Raw genomic sequence first — 19,229 nt, 5'->3', positions numbered from 1 at the left:
TATAACAAATTGGCCTCATGAAAAGCTTGACTAAGATGCTATGAGATCAAGATTTCTCTTCTGATCTTTCCCAAATCAGAAAGGTTTGCATGCTCTTGCCTCAACCAATTTTGCCAGGTGGTAAACTGAGAAAGAAAAGTTTCCCAGTCTTGCATATGTGGGAATTTGATTTTTAATAGCCAAGCCTCCTGTAAACAGATGATACCAAATGGAAGGCTTAGACCCTCCCAGTCTCTTCATTTGCCCTTTCCTGGTGAGAATATTTTGTCTGTGTAGAATATGGTTAAGGATTTCTTTAGACTGGAGTCAGACAGAGGTCCCATGTCTAGAGGCAATCTCTCAGTAGAATTAACTCATAGATGTGCTTTGCTTTGCCAAAAGGGTAATTACAATTTTTTTAAAAAATATTGCTAGCATTAAAAATAGAAAAATTAGGTACAGATCTCTGGATTTCTGATCACTCTTGAAAAACTGGAAAATCTGGTAAAGCCTTACTCCATTCTTGCTTGGCCACAGTGGAGACGGTCTGAATGACAAATGCCCTCTGAGACAGGGCTTACACTATGATTTCCCTCCGACCCCACTATGCCCGCATCACTCGTGTGTGTTGCCTGTTTGGTCTCAATTAGCTTTGGAGCTGTTGACCCCTGTCTTAAGGTCTGGGAAGAGGAACCCATTAAGCTTTTGGTGCCGGTGATTTCCTGGCCTTACAGATACCATGGTGATAACACATCTGGGGTGAGATGCAGCACAGCCTCCTACCTCCTGGAGAAAGAATCTGTGGCTCCCTTCAAAGGAAGGACTGTCTATAGGCAAAACTTTATCTAAGGTGGGGGCCATAGTGTTTCCAAAAAACACAATCCCTATTCTTGAGAAAGGAGTTGCCGTCGCTCTTACCAGAGGCTTCCCTGCTCCTGTAAGTTTGTAACTGGAGAGGAAGGAGAATCAATGGCAATCTGTCAGCACAGCCCTCTTGGCAAAGCATGACCCTCCAGCCCGTGCTGTAGGTATGTGTTAAAGAAGTCCTCCATCCATCCTTTTCCACCCATTTATTTCTGCCTATTCAGCTTATGTGACTATAGCCTTTTAAACATATAAAGATAATAATAACACCAATAACAACTAATCTATATTCAGTGATTTTTATGAGTGAAGCACTTTCCCTGCATTAGCCCATCAGTCGTCACAACCAGCCTATGAGTCTAGCCCTCTTCCTGTCTCTATTTTACAAACTAGGAAACCAAAGCTTAGAGAGGTTAAGAGAATCGCTCACATTCCCGTAAGTGGTAAGTGTTGGGGCCAAGATTTGACTGCACATGATTTTGACCAGCAGGTGAATGAAAGAGGAAACATTCACCGTGGTGAGGTGCTCTCACGCACTTCACTTCTGTAAGTCTTCCCAATACTTAATCCCCAGTTAAAAACGGAAAGACTGAGCGACTTGATACAAGAAGTATAGGTAATAACTCAGTTTCAGAATCTTGAGCCAGATTCTTTCATTCCCATCCCAGTGTTCCTCCTGTGACAACTGCTGCTGCCTCTGTGGGTCAGCTTGTTCCCTTTATGAGCACAGTGTGCAGATTTACGCACAGCTTTCCCGTCAGTTAGTTTTCCAATTGCAAAATAAAACTTTCTCAGTCATAACAAAAATAGTCACAAAGAACCAAGACTGAAACCTGGATCTTCAGGTTAAAAATAAAGCATGTGGTGGCATGCAGCCTGAGAGAATATCAGGATAAGATCAATCATCCAAGAACCAGCTGTACTTGAAAAGAGATGATATTAGCGCGGGCTCATAAAGAGAGAGGAATCTGCAATTTGAGAGCCAGGTGAATGGGAACATGGCCAGCTTCAGTGCTCTCCAAGTAGAAAAAAGCACCAAGAACCAACTCAGGGCTCAGAAAGGAGAGGTGATTGAACTCCGCTATCACTACTGGGCTGAAAAGAACAATGCCCTCCTTTGCTGACCCCACCAGGCATTCACATTGCTCAGCTCATCCTAAATGCTGACCTGGATGGGAACTTGATCACCATCCCAAGTACCAGAATAAGAAATGAGTGAAGCATTTATTTATTTAAGTTGTGTGTATCTGTTTTAGGATAACCATGACTCTGAGTGGGCTGTGTGTGAGTGGGGGTTGCTGGGGACAGTTCTCCCTCTACCCACAGGGCCCTACAGTGTCAAGGCCACCTCCTGTCACTCTCAACCTGGGAGATCTCTACAGATGGAGGAGTTCTGAGGACTGATGTGTTTCTAGGGTCTGCAAATCTCAAAGTATATTACACAGATCATTAGTCCCATGAGATGCTCCTCAAAAAAGGGGTTTGTGGTTAAGTAGAGCTGAGGACAGCTTTACATTCTGTTTCCCTTTTAGAGATTTACAGAGATCATTAAATGCTCTGACAATTCCTGCAGTTCAGAAAACTGCTTATTTGGGTTTAATCCAGTGTTTCCCAAGCATGTTTGGGAAGGACCACGTATTTTCTTTCACTTAATTCTTATTTGCATCTTATGGAACTAGTGCTTTTCAGAACAGATTTTGAGCAGCTCCCTACAAAAATGCTTTGAAGAGACATAGTCTACTGGGTGAGCTCTCTCATGGGGAGGAAGCAGGTGAAGAAAATACACATGAATATGTACAATTTTTTAAATTATAAAAGGGTATACAATAAAATATAAGAAATGTGTTTCCTTCCTAGCCCATATTTTAAATATTATTCTCCACAGGTAAGTAATATCAATACTTTCTGGTATGTTGCCAAAAAGGTGTGCATGTGCCTGTGTGTGTGTGTGTGTGTGTGTGTGTGTGTGTGTGTATTTGTACAGGTGAGGGTATTTAACACATACCATTTCTGCCTGCTTTTTCTACTTGAATAGCTTAGAGTATTTTCATATTAGCACGTAAACCTTCTATTTCATGGCCAAAGGGGAGTCTTGCATTGATGTACTCTCATGTCTTTAATCAATCACCTGTTGATAGAAGCATAGGTTTTTTGGAAGGTGTTCTTATAAGAAAGCTTGAATTTCCAGACAGACTCTAAGGTGTGTGGCTGAGAGGGACTAAGCCCTCAAGCTCTTTATGGTCTTGACTGACTGTTCCAGGCCTGTGTCTTAGCATGACCAGCCAATCTACCAAGATGGAGAAAAGAGCAGAGGGCAGGGCAGGCACACTGTGCTGGCACAGTTTCTCTTAAATCCTTTGCTTTGCTTAGAAATTTCAGTGAACTCAGCAGTCGTACCCCAGACGTGAAATTAGGTGCCTGCTGGAGGTATAGCGGGTACCTAATTTCTTCATGGCTGGACTGCCTCAGCCCTTTGAACCATCTGTGGGTTGTTAGGTCACTTTCACAGGTCTGATGAGTAAAGAAGGGCCAACTTCTGCTCTCATTACTATGTTTTTCCTTCTTGTTAAGTAATGAGAACGTGTTGCAATGGGCTTTGTCACTAATGAAAAATTCACCAAACCCACTTCTGGAAAGTAGAAAAAAAATACTTCCCCTTTGAAAGTCAATGAAAACAGTGAGTTTTCTGGGTAAAATTAAAATTCAAAATCAGAAGCAGAATCCTGTTCGGCAGAATCAAGGAGGCTGCAGGCTCTAGGAGTCTGCAGCACTTAGATCAGTGATTCAGAACGGACTTTTCTTCCAAGCACCTTGGAACTGTGAAATTTCCCAGGCGAGCCTGGTCCTCTGCATTCATTGCTGAAAGGCAGAAGGCTGCAGGAAAATTCTCCTTTAGCTGCTACTGACTCAAACTCTAAGGATGTCAACAGAGCTGGCTTCATTTGTAGGAAGCGTGGGGTCTCTTAGTCATTCATGATCACACATCATCCCACTTGGGGAGAAAGGGCGGAGAGCCATTCTTCTGGGAGAGTGCTCTTCAACAGGAGCCTGCATTCCCCAGGCTTCTCTTTTCAGTTTTTTACTTCACAGTAATAATTTCTGGCTGGCGATATACCTGGGGAACCCAGCAGAAGCAAATGCGAACCTGCTTTGGAAGAACAACTTCACAGCTCAGGCCATGTGCAAGTCCCACAGGGAAAAATAAATCTCCCTGAAGAATTTACAATACAGATGTATAAAACACTAAAGGAAAAGATCCTTTATGAATAAGAGTCAGTATATCAAACAGGCAGAATGATTTGCTCCCCCAAAACTCGAGATGACATAACAGTTTTAGAATATTATAAATATATTAGGCTGTGGTGAGTTAAGGAGATGGAAGAAATAAGCACACAAGAAAAGAAGCTAAAAAAAGAACCAAATAAAACATAGAGAAATGAAAACATAATGAAATGAAAGGCTCAACGAATGTGTTAAACAGAAGATTAGATAGAACCGAAAAGGAAATTGGTGAACTGAAAGATAGATTTGAAACAACAACTATAGAAAACTCATCATGGATTAAGAGAACAAGAGAGAGAAATATGAAAAAATGGTTGACACATAAAAAAATGACAGGGTCAAGTATACAAATGTAATAGCAGTTCTTAAAGGAGAAAACAGACTGGGAAAAAGACAAAGTAATAAAGATGAAAATTTTCCAGATTTGGTGAAAATTATAACCCTTTAAATCAAAGATGAAAAATGAGTTAGGCAGTAGAAATAAATTCATCTTTAGTCACATTATAGTAAAATTTCAAAATAAAAGACAAAATGAAACTCTTATTAGTTACCAGAAAAAATTCAGATTATTAAGAACAAAAATGAGACCAACAGGCTTGTCAATAGCAATAACAGAGACATTGGAATGACACCTGAAAAATGCCAAGCAAAAATAATCATCAACCTAAAATTGACCAGCTAATTTATCATTCAACCTTGAGCCTGAAATAGACATATTTGGACAAAGGCTGAGACAGTTTATCTGTCACACACCCTTCCTGAAAAATTTTCTAAAGGAAGAACTGCAGGAAGAAAGAGATAGACCCCAAGAAAAGTAGTAGATATATGCAGTAATGATTAGCAAATAAACCAGTAAATGATAGGAATGCATTTTTAAGTAAGCAAATAAAAATAAGTATTTATTTTTTAAAAAAAACACCAGTAATAACAATGATAATGAGGGAAAAATTTAAATATTAGACAATAATGACATGCAAGATGGAGTGGTTGATTGGAATTAGGATTTTTAAAAGTTTTTGTGGCATTCAGAAGAAAAATTGATTATAAGTCTCACTTTGTTGCCTAGGCTAGAGTGCTGTGGCACAATCTCCACCTCCCAGGTTCAAGTGATTCTCCTGCCTCAGCCCCACAAGTAGCTGGGATCACAGATGGACACCACCATGCGTGGCTAATTTTGGTATTTTTTGTAAAAACGGGGTTTCACCATGTTGGCCAGACTGGTCTTGAACTTCTGCCCTCAGGTGATTCACCTCAGCTTCCTGAAGTGCTGGGATTACAGGCATGAGCCACTGCCCCTGGCCCAAGGGTAAATACTTAATAGAAAGGGCACAGAGAGGAGAAAAGGCAAGAATAAAGAAAGCTGATTAACTCAATAGGAGGGCCTAAGGAAGATCAAAGCAGAAATTACTGAAGTGAAAAACAAAGAAACTACTTTTTAAAAATTGAAAAGAGGGTGTCACCTCAGGTACAGTAGAGATTTTTTTTTTTTTCTTTTTTGGGATGGAGTCTGGCTCTGTTGCCCAGGCTTGGAGTACAGTGGTGCAGTCTTGACTCACTGCAGCCTCCATCTCCCAGGTTCAAGCGACTCTCCTGCCTCAGCCTCCCCAGGAGCTGGGATTACAGGCACACGCTACCATGCCCAGCTAATTTTTATATTTTTAGTAGATTTGGGGTTTCACCCTGTTGGCCAGGCTGGTCTTGAACTCCTGACCTCAAGGGATCTACCTGCCTTGGCCTCCCAAAGTGCTGAGATTACAGGCACGAGCCACAGCACGCAGCCCACAGTAGAGATTTTAAGAGCCAAAGGCAAATACTACAAAAAATCATTTCAAAATTCTTGCTTTCAAAAACTAATTTCAATTCTTGCTAAAATTTTAATCAATAGCAACAGGGTGATGGATATAAGCCATACATATTCACAAATCAGTAAATTTCAGAAAGTGTCTCTGAGGAAAAATCTCGAATTGGAGAAGGTGTATAAGCTATGAAGCTATGTATGTAAATTTTTAAACATACAAAACTATAATATATATTCTTATAGGCAACTGTAGTAAAAGTTCAAAGCATACATTAGAATGTTAACTGTAGTGTGGTTAAGGGAAACTGGGGAGATTTGATTCTAATCCCAGCTCCACCACACCCTTGCTTGTGGTTAAGTCATTTAACCATACTAAGCCTTAATTTCCTAATCTATCAAATGAGAGCAATATCATTACCTCATTCTATTTAGTTTAGAGTTAGTTTAAGGATTAATGTGTCTGCGGTATAGAGTATGCTCAGTGTTAACCGCCTTTGCCCTCTCTTGTCCTCGTCATCATATTTGACAGGAGAGTGCCTCGGGTCTTTAAACTCCTGCTTCATGGCAAGGATCCAAGGAGAACCCCCAGTGTTTAGCACTTGGGCACTTTCCGATTTAGAACCTTGGACATTCTTAAAGGGACAGAACTCCCAAGTACAGACGTACCAATCCTGAAGGACTGAGCATTGAACATAAATCATAATAACAAGAGGCAGGTAAAACTGACTGTAGAAGTTATCTGATGTTCTGCTGTGGTGGAGAGAGGTTTTGATAAAATTCTGTGAGACTGTGGGTGTCTCTTCCCTCACCAGGGCACTGCTGACAGCAGGGGCTTCTGATCTATCATCTATTGGGCAACTGACAGCTCTAGGACCATGTGATCCTCAGTCTTGGGCATCCTAGGCTGGGACAGATGGACAGTTTTGCAACACAGCAAGCTAGAAGAACCAGGCATGGAGGAAACAGAGAAAGAACAGGAAGCCGTTCAGCCAGAAAGCAAGAGAGAGGGGCCAGGCACACTGACTCATGTCTCTAATCCCAGCACTTTGGAAGGACGAGGTAGGCAGATCACAAGGTCAGGAGTTTGAGACCAGCCTGGCCAACATGGTGAAACCCCATCTCTACTAAAAATCAAAAATCAGTTGGGTGTGGTAGCACACACACCTGTAGTCCTAGCTACTTGGGAAGCTGAGGCAGAAGAATCACTTGAACCTGGGAGGCGAAAGTTGCAGTGAACCGAGATGGTACCACTGCACTCCAGCCTGAGTGACAGAGTGAGACTTCATCTCAATAAATAAATAAATAAATAAATAAATAAATAAATAAATAAAGCAAGAGAGAGAGAAGTTATGGGGTATCTTGAGGCCCACTTTCCTGTAGGTCTTTTGCTCTGAACCAAAAGAGTGATCTTGAAGAGAAGCTAGTAATTGAAATACTAGATGAAAAACAGTGCAATGCATGGTCAGTGTGTTTATCAGAGCTGTGAAGACACATCTGAGCCACCTCAGAACCTTGGTGTTACCTGAGATTTGAATGTGTTGTTTGTAGGTGGTGAAGACGTCCCAAGACTCTGCTAGCAGATCTTCTATAAAAAGTTCCCACCACGATTATGTCTGTTCTGTAAAATCATCTTTTGACACTACTAATGTATTTTAGGCTATAAAATTTGCCAAGTTCTCTTGGGCTTTCACATGAAAGGAGTTAATTCACATTAAATGATGGTTTTAGGGAATGACTAGAGTCAAGATATGAAGCCTCGCTCTTTCATTCAAGCCTCTTAATTATGTTATACTTGTCTTTCCATCCGGCAAAATGCAGGTGATTGCTTTCCTTTCTCTCTCTTCAGGAAACATATAAACAGAAATGCCGCTTTGGATGAGTGAACATTCTGTGCTGTTTGGGGAAGAGCCCAGTGGAAGTCCAAGGGTGAGTGTGTGCCCAGGGCAGGGCAACTAAACTCTGGGCTGATGCCTGGGATGCAGGGTTACATCAGTCTGTGCTCAGCTTCTCTACCAATAAAAAGGGCCAGTGATATCTGCCCACCCTTATCTCGGAGCTCTCCTGACACTACCTGGGGATTCCAAATCATGTATTAGACCAAAACTGCCCTATACTATGCCCTGCAAACTGGATGTCTCCTTTAATTTGGCTTAAGAACTTTCTGATTTCACTCTAAATGCTGACCATATAGTCTTTTGTTTCAAAAGCTCCCTAAGATAGAAAAGAGCTACTTCAAAATCTGAACAAACTTTTTAATAATAATTGCAAAGCCCTAGAGTGTCTATAACCAGCATATCTGATTGAGAATCCTCTCAGAATGGAATGACAAACTCTGTGACCCCAGCAAGGAGGGATGCTTGCTCACCCAGTCCTGGAGGAAGGCAGGAGCAGGAAGAAGGGAATATTGCAGTGTCTGACATTTCACACATATAGTCAACTATCCCTGTACTTCTTCCTCTTTCCTGTACTGCCCACTTCCCTATTTCCTCCACAGTCTGTGTTCCAGGATGGCTCCTTTCTATTTCCTTCAGGGCACTGAAGGTAAAGATCAAGGGTATTACTTTTAGCAGAAATATATGCATTTTTTTCCACTCTAAGAGATGCCAAAAGTTAGACCTCTAATGTGGAAGCTAGACAGGGTGAGAAAATAATTTAGGATCTGTCCTTCTACACAGTATGTTACCTACTCAAAAGTCCAGCCCTGGAAGGCCGTCCTTCCACTTCAGGAGGAAATATGGCTGCTTGCTGATCTTTTCACTTCAGCTTCTTACATAAGATGAGCTGTGTATCAAAGAATTCCGAAAAGTTTGAAGAGAGAGAAGAGTATATCGAATAGCAGGAGTGAGCACAGACATGTGAGAAATGACTAGACATGACTAGAGAGTCTGTGAAGTTCAGCCCAAGAAAGAGATCAGCCTTTTGCTTTGCAATTTTCCCCTGACACTAGTAAAGGTAAAAGGCCTACCTATCCCAATAAGTAAAAGGCCAAATTAGAGCTAGCTTTTTGGCTTATGACTTAATTATTGTTGGTTTTAGCTGTAGTTTACAAAGAATTTTTTGTGGACCTTCTTTTCTCTTAATGCTACCAGTAGGCCTTATCAGTCATTTACTGTTCCCAACTTTTTGGCACCAGGGATTGGTTTCATGTAAGATAATTTTTCCCCAGACTAGGGATGGGGATAATTTCAGGATGAAACTCTTCTACCTTAGATCATCAGGCTTTAGATTCTGATAATGAGTGTGCAGCCTAGATCCCTTGCCTGCGCAGTCCACAACAGGGTTCTCACTCCTCTGAGAATCTCATGTTGCCACTCATCTGACAGGAGGCGGAGCTCAGGTGGTAATGCTTGATCATCAGCTGTGTACCGCCTACTGTGCGGCCCAGTTCCTTACAGGCCACAGACCTGTACCAGTTCATGGCCTGTGGGTTGGGGACACCTAATTTATACCATGGTGTGGATTAGTTTGAGATGCTTCCCGTAAGAGCAGTTTTTCAAAGGAAGGGAAAACAATAGCACCAGACTCCCAAGGTCGGGGGAAAAACCAATCTCACATATTTGAAGGACTAAGTCCTTCATATTCTCTGCCATCTTTTTAATGTTCCCCGTCCCTTCGCCTTATCAATATACAAAGCTTTTTACTAGAAAATACAAGGCAAAATGCACATTTTCTAGTAAAGCAGAAATAATTACTTTAGATAAACTTTGAGCAAAACCATGTAGATTTCTTGGTTTAAAAAAATTGTGTTTGTGCAAGAACTTTTGGGTTATACATCGCCACAAGCACCAACAAAACTGAAGATGATAAGGTTGCAGATTTTATCAGGGTTCACTTTAGAAAATAGATGTGTGGTATAAATGGAAATTAAATATTTCAGGAAATGTTTGGCTTTATCCAGAAGAGACAAGGCTTAATTTTTCAACAGACAATATCAAGATGTTATTTATTGAGCCCCCACCTTGCATGGTGGGGAAGACACAAGGCCAGCTGCATGAGTTGAGCAGTGAACTGCTGAAAGCAACTTTCACTTTCAACTCAGAAAGCGTGGGATTATGAAACAGGTTCTTGTTAAGAAATAAACAGGGTTTAAAATTTTTCGGTTACAAAAAAAGGATGTGTAATTCACTTCCTCCTCTGTTTTCTGCAGATCACTAAGAACTGTAACTGAACTGGCTTCACTTTTCTGTCCTGCTGCTCATCACTGTGGGGTTGAAATCAGTCTGTATTGACAACTGCTCTCCTGTTTGGGGCCAGATTGTCAAGTCACATGACACAGGTATCTCAGTCTCACTAAGAAAGATTTTCCAGTAAGCAGTGACTGGGAATCTTAAGAATCACTGGCTTTCATCTTCTCTCTTTTCCTTCTAACTCCCTTCACTACATTATTAGAGTGAGTGTGGACAGAGCAGCTAGTAATAAATGCCAAGGGAAGATGAGGAGTGCAAGAAATTGTCCATAACTCCCTGAAAATACTTTAACTAACCTGTTCTAATGCATTTCTCAGAGACTAGAAAACTTATGACTCTCTCTTCACGTTACAATAGTTCAATTTTTTGAGTTCACATTTGTTTCTCAATCTTGGCTTAGGGGATGCATTCCAAGCGTATTCTTCTAAAGTATTATGTATTTTCCCAAAGCAAAGAATTTTAATGCACAGAGTTTATGAGCTATTCTCTATAACTTTAAGCAAAATGAAATTATTTATACCTGGAGTAGGAAACCCTTAAGCAGGATTAAAAGAACCAGTTGAAATCAATAGTTTCCATGATAATACATTTCTATTCACTAACGGCCCGGCTCCAGCTAAAATTTCAGGATTCAGAGAATGCTAGAATGTGCAGCAAAATGAAAGCCCAGACCACTTAAGTAAACTTTCCAGTTTCTTTTTATAGCTGAGTAAATCTCTGGACAAATCCTCAAGAGGTTCTTAGAAGTAGTCCCTTGTTTGTACCTAGAAGGTCCTTGTAATTGTCTTGTAAATCTCCAAAGATCTTTAGAGATTACTTTTCTTTAAATAGAGGGAAAAATGATACAAAACTAAAGCTGGACTATTGCCTGGTATACTATTTTTACCTAATGCAATCTTTAATTTCTTAAAAATCAAGTGATCTGACAGGACAATACTTGTCAAGCACTTGCCATACTGAGCTGTTTCTTGCCATCCATATATATATATATATATTTGCCAATCATACTTATTAACTACTGTTGCTCATTCCAGGTGACAGAGTCACCCCAATGCTTAGGGAAAGCAAGCAGGGTACAAATCAATTAATCAATAAAAAAATGTCTAATGACTGACTTTTAAATCACAAAGCCATTTTAGAGTATAAGTAAATACCTGAAATAAAGAAGGCACTTCCCTTACTCCCCCTTTTCTATTCCCATCAACTTTTGTGGATAAATGCAATGAGTAATAGAAAACTTAGTATCATGGCCACTAAATAGTTGAACAGCTTCTTGTAACTTGCTACTTCCTGGAAAAAATTAATTTGATAACTAACTTAAAGAAAACAAGCCAAACAAAACTCTCTACTGCCAGCCTGGCAGCTATTATTGGGTCCGAATTTAGGAAATCGGGAGATACTTACAATCATGATGAATGTGCCCAAGAACTCAGAGAGGGTTTCTTTCACTAAGCTGCTCTTCAAGACCAGTCTCTGCTTGAAGCTTTTCCCCTTTTCTGACTTCTCAGGCTGCATCTTGGGGCTTCTCAGAGGACTCCCGTTTCCACAAATGCCTACGTGTTGTGGTCCTCACTTAACGCAGCCACATGAAAATGGACGTTTTGACAATGGCTCACAGATTCCTGGAGATGTCTGGTGAGAGTCTCTGACTGTACAAATGCCGTTCCAATTAGAGGCTGTGGCTTAATCGTCTGCTGGTAGAACTGTCATTCCCTGTTCGCTGCTATTTGAATCGGTGACTTACAACCTGAAATCCCGAAAATGATCCTTTTGGTGTCTGATAGATTAATCATTACCTTTATTCTCAAGGTACCTTTTTCTCTGTTGGTTTTTTTTCAAGAGACGAGAAAAGAGATGTGCTGGTTGTGTTGCCAAACCACAGTGATGGGCCCTGGTCCAGAAAAGATTTACGTGTTACACAATTGCAGGCTTCTGATTTTTTTTTTCCTGATTCAGAAGTGGGTGGTTGGGGTGTACTTTGGAATTACCAAATCAGGTGTAGATATATCCAATGTAAACATTCTTTTCTGAAAAAGATTTTTAGGCAAAATGAAGAATTTGAAGAAAATCTAGATTTATCATCCTATAAGATTAATCACTCTTGTATTCTTCCAGTATCATTTCAGTGACTTCATGATACTACTCTGAGGTTAGTAAGAACCACAGAGGCCATCCTAGAGATGAAGAAATTAACACACAGATAGACCATTGCACACTTCACACTGCAAGTCTGTAGGACAGGATGGAGTCACCTCTTCAGTTATGAAACTGGGTTTCATTTACTGAAGATACTTTAGGAACCATGATTCAGAAAGACAAGGGAGTCACCTTTTTGGGTTTCTTCTGAAGAAGCATTCCAGTTTGAAAACAGTCACTCTTCTTAATTTACCATGAACTATTTAGACATAATACATAGGAAATAAACAATAGCAGCTTGAAATTCTTTACTGTATGGAGATGACTGAGCTGGAAAGAGATCAATCTGAGTGTATTTCATCCTAATCAAACAAGAAAGGGAGCCAGTACACTCAACCAAGGCTCCTAGGTTAGACCCTTTAAATTTGATGAATTGACATCCTTGCTAGCAACAAACTGTGTTCAGAACTAGCTCCTTGTCCTCCCACATATTCAAGCTTTGTTTTTCAAAACTGGTTTGTCTGCAAAAATGGAATACAGCATTAGTTTCTGAATACCAAGGCGGTCCTAGTTTCTGGCTACCGAGGTGGGCCTATGGAATTAGTACCCACACTATGTGCTTCCTTCCAGCCCTTCCACAGGGGAGCCAGCTCTGCATCAGGCCCTCCCCTAGCTTTGCAGGAAGGGAGGGAGGAGAGGATGGGGAGAAAACAGCTGGTAAAAGGCCAAAGGCAGAAGGAGACTACTGATTGTAGGTGACATTTAGCATTTAGACCTAAAAAAGTTATAACTTGCCCAAGGCCACACTACTGCAGAACCAGGACAAAACCTCAGCATTTTGGCTTTAATTCCTGATGAAGTTTTTATGAATACCATTGTCTAGAAGAATCGTCTATGACCTAACCATTACCAAGTCCCAGTGGATGGACCAGAGAAACAGGACTTTCTTACTGTGACTACAGCTAATAATATGTAAGAGTGTTTTCTTGTCTGCTCATTCACTCATCTAACAACTATTTATTGCATACTCATTATGTGCCAAGCATGGCACTTAGCAAAGGCACATAGTGTTCTTGCCCTTCACAGAGCTTAGAGTCTAATGAAGCAGACAGACCTAAGTGAACTAATCCCACACACATAAATATAAAATCACAACTGAGATGTATGCTACAAAGATGGGGGCCATATTTCTATAAGCAAATACAGCAAAAAGATTTGACTTTGTCAGAGAGATCTCTTATGGCTTCTCCAAAGAAATCACGTGTGGACCAAGATCAGAAAGAAGCATGGGGCTAACTACTTGAAGTGGGGAAGAAAGTGCATGTACAAAGGCCTTAGTGGGTTTGAGGGTAGCGGGTAGGGAACAGCATGATGCCTAGCAAAGAAGGAGGGAAATTGACTGTGGTTGGTCCCCAGAGAGAGTGAAGGAGTATAGTGTGCAAAATGAGCCCCAAGGTGTGGGCAAGGGTCAGACCATAGTTAGGGCTAAAAGCTTAAGTCACTGAAGTGGTTTAAGAAGAAATATGACATGATCAGATTAGAGTTTTGAGAAGATCTTCCAGGCTGTGAGGTGGAGAGAGGATTGGAGGGAGCTTGGAATGGTCCTAGGTAGATACATTTAGGGGTATTGCAGAATTCCAGAACTGGGTGGTAGCTTTGACAATGGAGAAATGGAAGGATCCAAGAGTTCTTTATATCTTAAAATTGGAAGAATTTGGTGGATTAGATGTGGGAGGTGAGGAAAAGAGACTGTGAACGGTTGGTTCCTGGGTTCCTAATTTGCTGGGAAGGTGCTGCTAAGCCCTGGGAGAGGAAATCCTGGAAGAGGAGCAGAAGTGCAGTGGAAGATTGTTCATTCTGCTTGTGTAAAGCTGAGCCTCTGGGGCTTCTGAGCGATGTAAAGTAGGAAGTGGTGCGGGTGCAGATGAAGAAGGAATGTCTGTGTGCCACAGTGGTGATAACTGGAGCCTGATGTAAAGAGGCTCCTTATGGAGTGAGTTTGAAGAAAGCTGAGAGTTTGATATGGAACATTTCATGCCGAGGTAGAGGAGGATAGAATCTTTTTCCTTTTTTTCTAACTTCAGGTGACAGTCACACTTCTCACCTCCATCACCACAAACAGCTCATCGTCAAACATAGCTAACTCATACAAAATGTTTACTGAACAAAATGTTCCAACCACCTAACATGTTCAAAAGCAGCCTAAGAAGGTAAGCAATGAATAACATTCCTTCCTTCTTCCATCTGGGGTGGGGCCTGTGTCAAAATACCCTGATTCCTAACTGGAAGCATGATGAAGCTTTTAAATTTCATTCACTCAGAAAAAGTTTTCATTGAATATATACCATGTGTCAGGCACAGCATTAAGCAGTGGGGATTTAAAAATGAGAAAAACAGATCTTCACTATTAAAGAATTAATGATCTAAGTGACAAAGACTGCCCAATGAATGTACCATAGAGTAGTACAGAGTTGTAAGCAAGATACTGAACCAATATTTCGGCTGCCACCATAGGGACATCTGAGAGCTAACTCTGCATTTGCCAGCATGCAGAGGAAAGATGGTTTTAAAGCTGATGAGCTTTCCTGGATGTACCCCCATACTGATTCTCCAGGACTGGCATATGCTGTTCTTTTATTAATATTTCTCTTGGCTCTGCCCCTTCCTACCTTCTCTTCTCCCCAACATTTTATTCTGTTTTTATCTAGTTTTGCCTTGTATAACCATCTTTGCCTACACTCACGCAATCCCAGGATAGAAGCCTGATGTTAATAAGCATAACAACCTCACACCCTGACTTCACTTACCCAATACCTCCTACTTCTAAATTCCAGTCCCTCAAAGCCTTCCTCTCAACCTAGTTATTACCTTGTGATTACCCAGATTAATGATGCATTTCCCAGCATCTCAGGTTCCATTGACCCAGTGACTTTCTTCTACACCCATGTTGCCAAAGCCTGACGCAGGGCATGCCCAACCATCTATTTTTTTCTCAGACATTCTCTTCCCAGGCTGCTAAATGTTGCTGAAGAAAATCATAAATGTATTGATTGACTGACTCGATTGCACATGATTGTGATATAGCATCAGCAGTGGCCCCATATTTTTAGTTAACGTTTCATTTCAAGAGTTACAGATTTTAGCATGTGTTAAAATCAGCTTCTCCCAGAGACTGTTTCTGGAGATTTGGGATGGAGCCTAGGAATCTCACAAGCATACCTGATAATTCAGAGCCCATTCTTTGGCCAGCAGCAACCACACACCTCTTCCATGTGCTCACAGTCCTGCAGCTCACAGTCCCAACCCTCCCACTCAGCTGATTACTTTTTTCTCCAAATCCATTGGGAAAACATAGATTTCATTGGCTGTAAGTCCTTTTATGCCCTTCTAAAAAACTCGCCTTAGTTTTCTTTATGTTATCCTCCTTTCCTTTCCTTCTTCTTTCTAATGTTTAGCCCCATGCTGGTGTTCTGTTCCAGCCCCTCCGGGGACCTTATCCAATCAACATTTCCTTCACTCTCAGTCTTTTTCCAGTATTGACTTTCTTCCACCATCTCAGGACCAAAAGAAATACAGATCTCTCTAATACTGAAAAACATTCCTCAAAGTTGTTTCACTCCAAATTATCTATTAATATCTCCTCCACTTTCTTTCTTTTCTACTTGAGGAAGAAATAACCTTTTCCCATGAGTGTAAAATCACATTAAACTGTGAAAAAAATTAGAAGTATTTAAGTTAAAATTTTAAAATTTATCATAATCCCTATCATCAGAGATAACATTACATTGTTAACAAGTTGGAATATATTTCTGCAGAATTTGTTTTAGTAGACCTAATAATATGTAAGTATTTATTCTTTTCTTCACCCTAAAAGTAGTGTTATACCACATTTACTAGATTAATTTTTTCCCCCACTTTAAAGTTTCTGTTTAGCCTTGTATGCCAGTGTAAAACTCATCTTTTTAATGACTGTGTAATATTCCCTTGTACAAATGTACAATGATGTAAACAAACTCCTTTTGATAGGCAACTGGTTGTCTCCAATTATTGTTCATTAAAACAACTTTGCAATGAACATCCTTGAGCATCTATATCTCTTAGTATAACTTTCTAGAAGTTGAATAATTAGAGTATGCATAAAGTGTGTTAAAATATCTGTTTTCTCATTTTCTTTAATATTGGGTAAATTAAATCTATTAAATTTTTTCACAATCTAACAGTTAAAAATATTGTTTCAGTATGTATTTCTTTGGTTAATAGTGAAGTTGAGCATCTTTAATTCATTAACTATATTTTTATATTTTATTTTTATGTGCTCTGTCCACTTTTCATATATTTTTGAGGTTAGGTTGAGATGTCTTTTTTTATTCTGTTTTCTAACTGATCATCACAAGCAAAACTGTATTTCTGTGTGTGTATCTTCTATCTGCCTACTCTAATGAACTTTCTCTATAGTTTAAAATGCATTTCTAGTTGATATTGTAGTGAACGTTGTTAGTTTTCTACTTGGCATCTATTAAAACTTCCTTCTAATCGACCAGGTTTTCATTTAAATGTCTGTCTTATTTCTATGTAACTGTGGCTTTTTGGTGAAAAACTGACTGTTCTCAGATATAAGGGTAAACACTGATTAGTCTAAGCCTACCAAAATAATTTTCCTCCCTTGAAACCATGACTGGTTCAGGAATAATGTGATTTAATTTGGGCCAATGAAATCTGAGAAGAGATTAGCTGGGGTTTTGGAAATGAGGTCCTCCTTTCTGTGAAAGCTACAAGAACCCAGTTCTCTGTCATCCACTGGATATGAGCAGAAAAGCTTTTGGCTATTAAAGACAGCCATCCTGGCCCGGCGCGGTGGCTCAAGCCTGTGATCCCAGCACTTTGGGAGGTCAAGGCGGGTGGATCACAAGGTCAAGAGATCAAGACCATCCTGGTCAACATGGTGAAACCCCGTCTCTACTAAAAATACAAAAAATTGGCTGGGCGTGGTGGCGCGTGCCTGTAATTCCAGCTACTCAGGAGGCCAAAGCAGGAGAATTGCCTGAACCCAGGAGGCAGAGGTTGCAGTGAGCCGAGATCGCACCATTGCACTCCAGCCTGGGTAACGAGAGTGAAACTCCATCTCAAAAAAAAAAAAAAAAAAAAAAAAAAAAGACAGCCATCCTAAAACCATGGATAGGCAGTGGGGAGGAGGACTTGATATAGAGTCTAGCAGGGCACAAAGAGAGGACATGGTTGCATTACTGATGATATTACTCCTGGGTCTACCAAACTTGAAGTCTACTCTACCCCAGGGCTTGTGACTGTTATCTGAGCCAATAATATTTAATATTTTCAAAGCCAATTTGAATCTGATTTCTGTTAATTTCAACATTAAAAGCCCTAACTGGTTTATCTTATATTTTTGAAGGTAGAATATAATATGAACTATAAAAAATCATTTTACGTCATTTCTTTTAATACTTCTATTTTTCATTTTTTTGTCTTATCATATTGGCTGAAGCCATTACAAAAATATTTAATCATAATAATGAAAGTGAGCATTTTTCTATGTTCCTAAATTTAAAGGCAATGCCTCCAGTGTGTCATTCACTAAGTTTAATATTTCCTATTATCATGCTTAATTTTTCAACAAACACATGAGAAGTTGTGAAGCAAACCCTCACTGTACAGTTGAGAAAACTGAAGCTCAAGAAAAAGGAGTTACCTGTCGAAAGTCATGCAGTTAGTGGAGAGTGAGGATTCAAATCTATACTCTGGTATCCTGTTCTATTGTACCTTCTGCCATTGTGCAAGAACCATGGGAAATCCCATTTGCCAAAACTGAAAGGACATTTTGGCTTATGTTTTTGATCATAAATTTTTGTTTGTTACGATTTTTAAAAAATTTTTTGTTCAACTTTTTCTAATTTCTTTATGATTATATTATTATGTAGAACGAATACACTAAAACTGGGAAAGTTACCTTAGGTAGAATTGCAGCTCTCTGTGAGGGTAAAGCTGAGGCCAAGAGCTTGGTCTTTGTCACTTGGCCTGAATGGACTTCACAGGCCCAGCCACGTGCATCTCCCAATCACACATAGCTGATCGCTCAGGTTGGGAGTGAACCAGTCCAAACTCAGCATCAGAACTGCAAAACACAAAAGCCTGTGCCTTGATGCTAGGGTATTAGCAACAACTGTGTATAAGGTGCCTAGTATTACAACTGCAATGTTAGCATTTCAGGAGCCTAAATTATTTACCAGGTTACCTGGGGGTTGTGGTGAGGAATCACATGTTCCATGCATTAACAGTGGACTAAAACATCTAGGGCTCCCATTCTTTTTAAGTCCCTGCACTTTCTCACTTCCATTTCTCCACTAGCAAGTGTGCTGAACACAATATCCTGAGAAAGGCATTGAAGTTCCCTAAATGTCTTGCTTTTCAAGCTTTGCCAGTGGAAGACCTCAAAGCCTACTGTGGATACTAGTCCCGTGTACTCTCCATATAGTTCTGAGAATCTGAGGATTCCTTCTGGTCTCAGCAACTATCACCCTTTTAATTGGTTACATTGACATTCATACCTATGAAGGTGCTGGATCATAAATCTCTCCTTCCAGAAGTGACTCCACAAATTTCCATTCCAACTGTTCCACTGAGCAAAGAGGACGCAAAAATCAACTGTTACCTCCTTTCAAGATAACCCTCTTCTCCTGCCATCATATTTGTAACACACTGGAGAGAAACAGCAGCGGTCACTGATCTACTTCTCGGTTAGGTGACCTCTACCTCATCCTTGGGAAAGACATGGCAGCTTTCCCCAAAGAATATCCTGTGGCTCTCCACAGATTTCCGGGACATACTGAAACATATAGGCAAGGAAAGCTTCCCTTGTCTCCTGAAGCCAGAAAATTATAATTACAATTTAAAAATTAACTTGGAAGCTGTTGAAAATATATTACAATGACCTCTAGAAAATTAAAAACAAAATTATGTCATTTCAA

At 40.2% G+C, this 19,229-nt stretch overlaps 2 protein-coding genes across 3 annotated transcripts in view; one reads left to right on the top strand and one right to left on the bottom strand.

The window, feature by feature from the left end:
• Positions 1–11,980, bottom strand: part of AQP9 (aquaporin 9) — a 43,332-nt gene extending 31,352 nt beyond the window's left edge. The window contains exon 1 of one of the 2 annotated variants that reach the window (XM_039468886.2): positions 11,515–11,980. In XM_039468886.2, coding sequence (XP_039324820.1) covers positions 11,515–11,625 — 111 coding nt within the window. In that variant the 5' untranslated portion in view covers positions 11,626–11,980. The remainder of the gene's footprint in view (positions 1–11,514) is intronic. The other variant, XM_003928977.4, reaches the window with a different exon arrangement.
• ALDH1A2 (aldehyde dehydrogenase 1 family member A2) overlaps positions 7,827–19,229 on the top strand; it is a 188,981-nt gene continuing 177,578 nt past the window's right edge. Inside the window, exon 1 of the mRNA XM_074393829.1 lies at positions 7,827–7,849. The gene's annotated coding sequence lies outside the window, so the exon portion shown is untranslated. The remainder of the gene's footprint in view (positions 7,850–19,229) is intronic.

This window comes from Saimiri boliviensis, chromosome 2 (genome assembly GCF_048565385.1).
Source record: "Saimiri boliviensis isolate mSaiBol1 chromosome 2, mSaiBol1.pri, whole genome shotgun sequence".
Taxonomy (NCBI): Eukaryota; Metazoa; Chordata; class Mammalia; order Primates; family Cebidae; genus Saimiri; species Saimiri boliviensis.
Note: the sequence above shows the minus strand (reverse complement) of the source record. Positions and strands in the feature narration are given on the sequence as shown.